Source organism: Pyrgilauda ruficollis, unplaced genomic scaffold (genome assembly GCF_017590135.1).
Source record: "Pyrgilauda ruficollis isolate IOZ18807 unplaced genomic scaffold, ASM1759013v1 scaffold1311, whole genome shotgun sequence".
NCBI classification, from domain to species: domain Eukaryota; kingdom Metazoa; phylum Chordata; class Aves; order Passeriformes; family Passeridae; genus Pyrgilauda; species Pyrgilauda ruficollis.
Window position 1 is genome coordinate 3,200 of NW_024511556.1, and position 3,108 is coordinate 6,307.

General features: G+C 61.8%; 1 protein-coding gene across 1 annotated transcript in view; it reads right to left on the bottom strand.

The window, feature by feature from the left end:
• Positions 1-2,312, bottom strand: part of RPS18 (ribosomal protein S18) — a 5,272-nt gene extending 2,960 nt beyond the window's left edge. Inside the window, exons 1-2 of the mRNA XM_041459156.1 lie at positions 2,098-2,312; positions 91-264 (exon numbers count right to left, since the gene is read on the bottom strand). Of these exons, the coding sequence (XP_041315090.1) occupies positions 91-264; positions 2,098-2,100 (177 nt within the window). The 5' untranslated portion in view covers positions 2,101-2,312. The remainder of the gene's footprint in view (positions 1-90; positions 265-2,097) is intronic.
• Between the last annotated feature and the right edge of the window lie 796 nt (positions 2,313-3,108).

Genomic DNA, 3,108 nt, shown 5'->3' on the forward strand with positions numbered 1-3,108 from the left:
GTTACTGAGGCCGTTGTCCCCACCCCCCGGCAGTGTCCCCCTCCCCTCAGGCTGTCCCCGCAGTGTCCCCACCCCCTGGCAGTGTCCCCAGCCCTCAGGCTGTCCCCGCAGTGTCCCCACGGTGTCCCCAGCCCCACTGGTGTCCCCAGGTGTCCCCAGTGTCACCTTGATGGCGGTGATGGCGAAGGCGATCTTGCGGCGCCCGTCGATGTTGGTGTTGAGCACCCGCAGAATGTGCTGGAACTTCTCGGGGATCACCAGCGACTGAGGGGACAGAGGGGACATTGGGGACACTGAGGGGACACTGGGGACACTGAGGGGACACTGGGGACACTGAGGGGACACTGGGGACACTGAGGGGACACTGGGGACACTGAGGGGACATTGGGGACACTGAGGGGACACTGGGGACGTTGGGACACTGAGGACATTGGGAACATGTGCTGGAAATTCTCGGGGATCACCAGCGACTGAGGGGACAGAGGGGACATTGGGGACACTGAGGGGACACTGGGGACACTGAGGGGACACTGGAGACGCTGAGGGGACACTGGAGACACTGAGGGGACACTGGGGACAGCAGGGACTGAGGGGACATTGGGAACATGTCCTGAACTTCTCAGGGATCACCAGCGACTGAGGGGACACAGGGGACATTGGGGACACTGAGGGGACACTGGGGACACTGAGGGGACACTGGGGACACTGAGGGGACACTGGGGACAGCAGGGACATTGGGAACTTCTCGGGGATCACCAGCGACTGAGGGGACAGAGGGGACACTGGGGACACTGAGGGGACATTGGGGACACTGAGGGGACAGCAGGGACATTGGGAACATGTGCTGAACTACTCAGGGATCACCAGGGACTGAGGGGACATTGGGGACACTGAGGGGACATTAGGGACACTGAGGGGACACTGAGAACATGTGCTGAACTTCTCAGGGATCACCAGGGACTGAGGGGACACACGGGACATTGGGGACACAGGGGACATTAGGGACACTGAGGGGACATTGGGGACACTGAGGGGACATTGGGGACATTGGGAACATGTGCTGGAATTTCTCAGGGATCACCAGCGACTGAGGGAACACAGGGGACATTGGGGGGACACTGAGGGGACACTGGGGACAGCAGGGACTGAGGGGACAGAGGGGACATTGGGGGGACACTGGGGATACTGAGGGGACACTAGGGACAGCAGGGACAGTGGGAACATGTCCTGAACTTCTCAGAGATCACCAGGGACTGAGGGGACATTGGGGACACTGAGGGGACACTGAGAACATGTGCTGGAACTTCTCAGGGATCACCAGGGACTCAGGGGACATTGGGGACACTGGGAACACTGAGAGGACACTGGGGACGTTGGGAACTTCTCGGGAATCACCAGCGACTGAGGGGACAGTGAGGGGACACCGGGGACACTGAGGGGACATTAGGGACACTGAGGGGACACTGGGGACATTGGGAACATGTGCTGAACTTCTCGGGGATCACCAGGGACTGAGGGGACATTGGGGACATCATCGGGGACATTAGGGACAGCAGGGACTGAGGGGACAGCTGGGCATCAGTGGGGACACTGGGGACAGCACGAGGACACCGGGGATCACCAGGGACTGAGGGGACACAGGGGGACATTGAGGACATCAGGAACACTGAGCACTGAGGAGATTGAGGGGACACTGAGGACATTGGGGACCTCGGGGACCACAAGCGACCGAGGGGACATTGGGGACATTTGCGAGGGGACAGCGCCGGGACGGTTTTTGGGGGGGGTTGAGGAAAATTCCAGACGGATTTGGGGCGATTTTAGGGGGTTGGGGAACACCTGGATAGGCTTGGGGACACTTTGGGGACGTTTCGGGGCCGCTCCGAGCCGAGCCCGCCGTGAGGGGAGCGAAGGCCGCCATGACACCTGAGGGGGGGGCTCGGACATTCGCGCCCCTCCCGCCGCCATCGCCGCTCGCCACCGCCCCCTTCCCGCCCCGCCGCCTCCCTCGGTGCCGCCGCCATCGCCCCGCGCCCTTCCCGCCGCCCGTCGCCCTCCCCGCGCCCCGATGGCGTCGGATCCCGCCCGGGAGCTCACCATGGCTGCGGCTCCGCGGGGCTCTGCCGGGGGAAGAAGAAGGCGGAAGTGACGTCACACGCCGTGCGTCAGCAAGATGGCGGCGCAGGCGGAGGTAGCGCCGGCAGCGGGAGAGGTTTGGGGGATCCCGGGGCGGTTTTGGGGTTTTTTTTTGGGGTTTTTTGGGGTTTTTTTGAGGGGATTCGGGAGGTTTTTGGGATCGCGGAGGGGGCGCGGCCGTTACTGAGGCCGTTGTGCCGCAGGTGGCGGCGATGGAGGCGCCGCTGGAGGCGGAGCTGGAGGCGGAGCTGGACCTGGAGGGGGCGGAGCTGGAGGAGGTGGATGGTAAGAGGGGCGGGGCCATTAAATGGGCGGGTTAATTAACGCTTAATGAGGGGGGCGGGACCGGACAGGTGACAGGAAAGGGAGGTGTGGCCTGCAGGTGAAGTGGGCGTGGTCAGAGCCCCGAGGCGTGGCCTGGATACCCGGGAGGCCGCAAAGGGGCGTGGCTTTTACCTTATTTGGGGTGTAGCCTGCTGGGGGCGTGTCCATTTAACTAATATTGGGATGTGTGGCCTACTGGGGGCGTGGCCATGCCCTTATTTGGGTGCAGGTAGTCTTCTGGGGGCGTGACCATTGGCCTTATTTGCATGTAACATGCTAGGGGCGTGGCCATGACCCTATTTACGTGCATGCAACCTTATGTGGGCGTGGCCATGCCCTTATTTGGGAGCGTCTATCACACTGAGGGCTCATTGCCGGCAATGGAGGGGGCGTGACCTGCGGGAGGGGGCGTGGCTTGGCCGGACTGAACCATTTGGGCAGCACTGGGGGGGGGGATATTCCCCAATTCCACCCCTTTTTTCCCATTTTTTTCCTGATTTTTCCCATTTTTCCCCCAAATTTTCCCAATTTTCCAATTTTTTTCCCAATTTTCCCTTTTTTTTCCCCAATTTCTCCCAGTGCACATCCAGGAGAACCTGGAGGACGCCCTGGTGCAGGAGGCGCTGCAGACTGTGAGTGGCTCCTCCC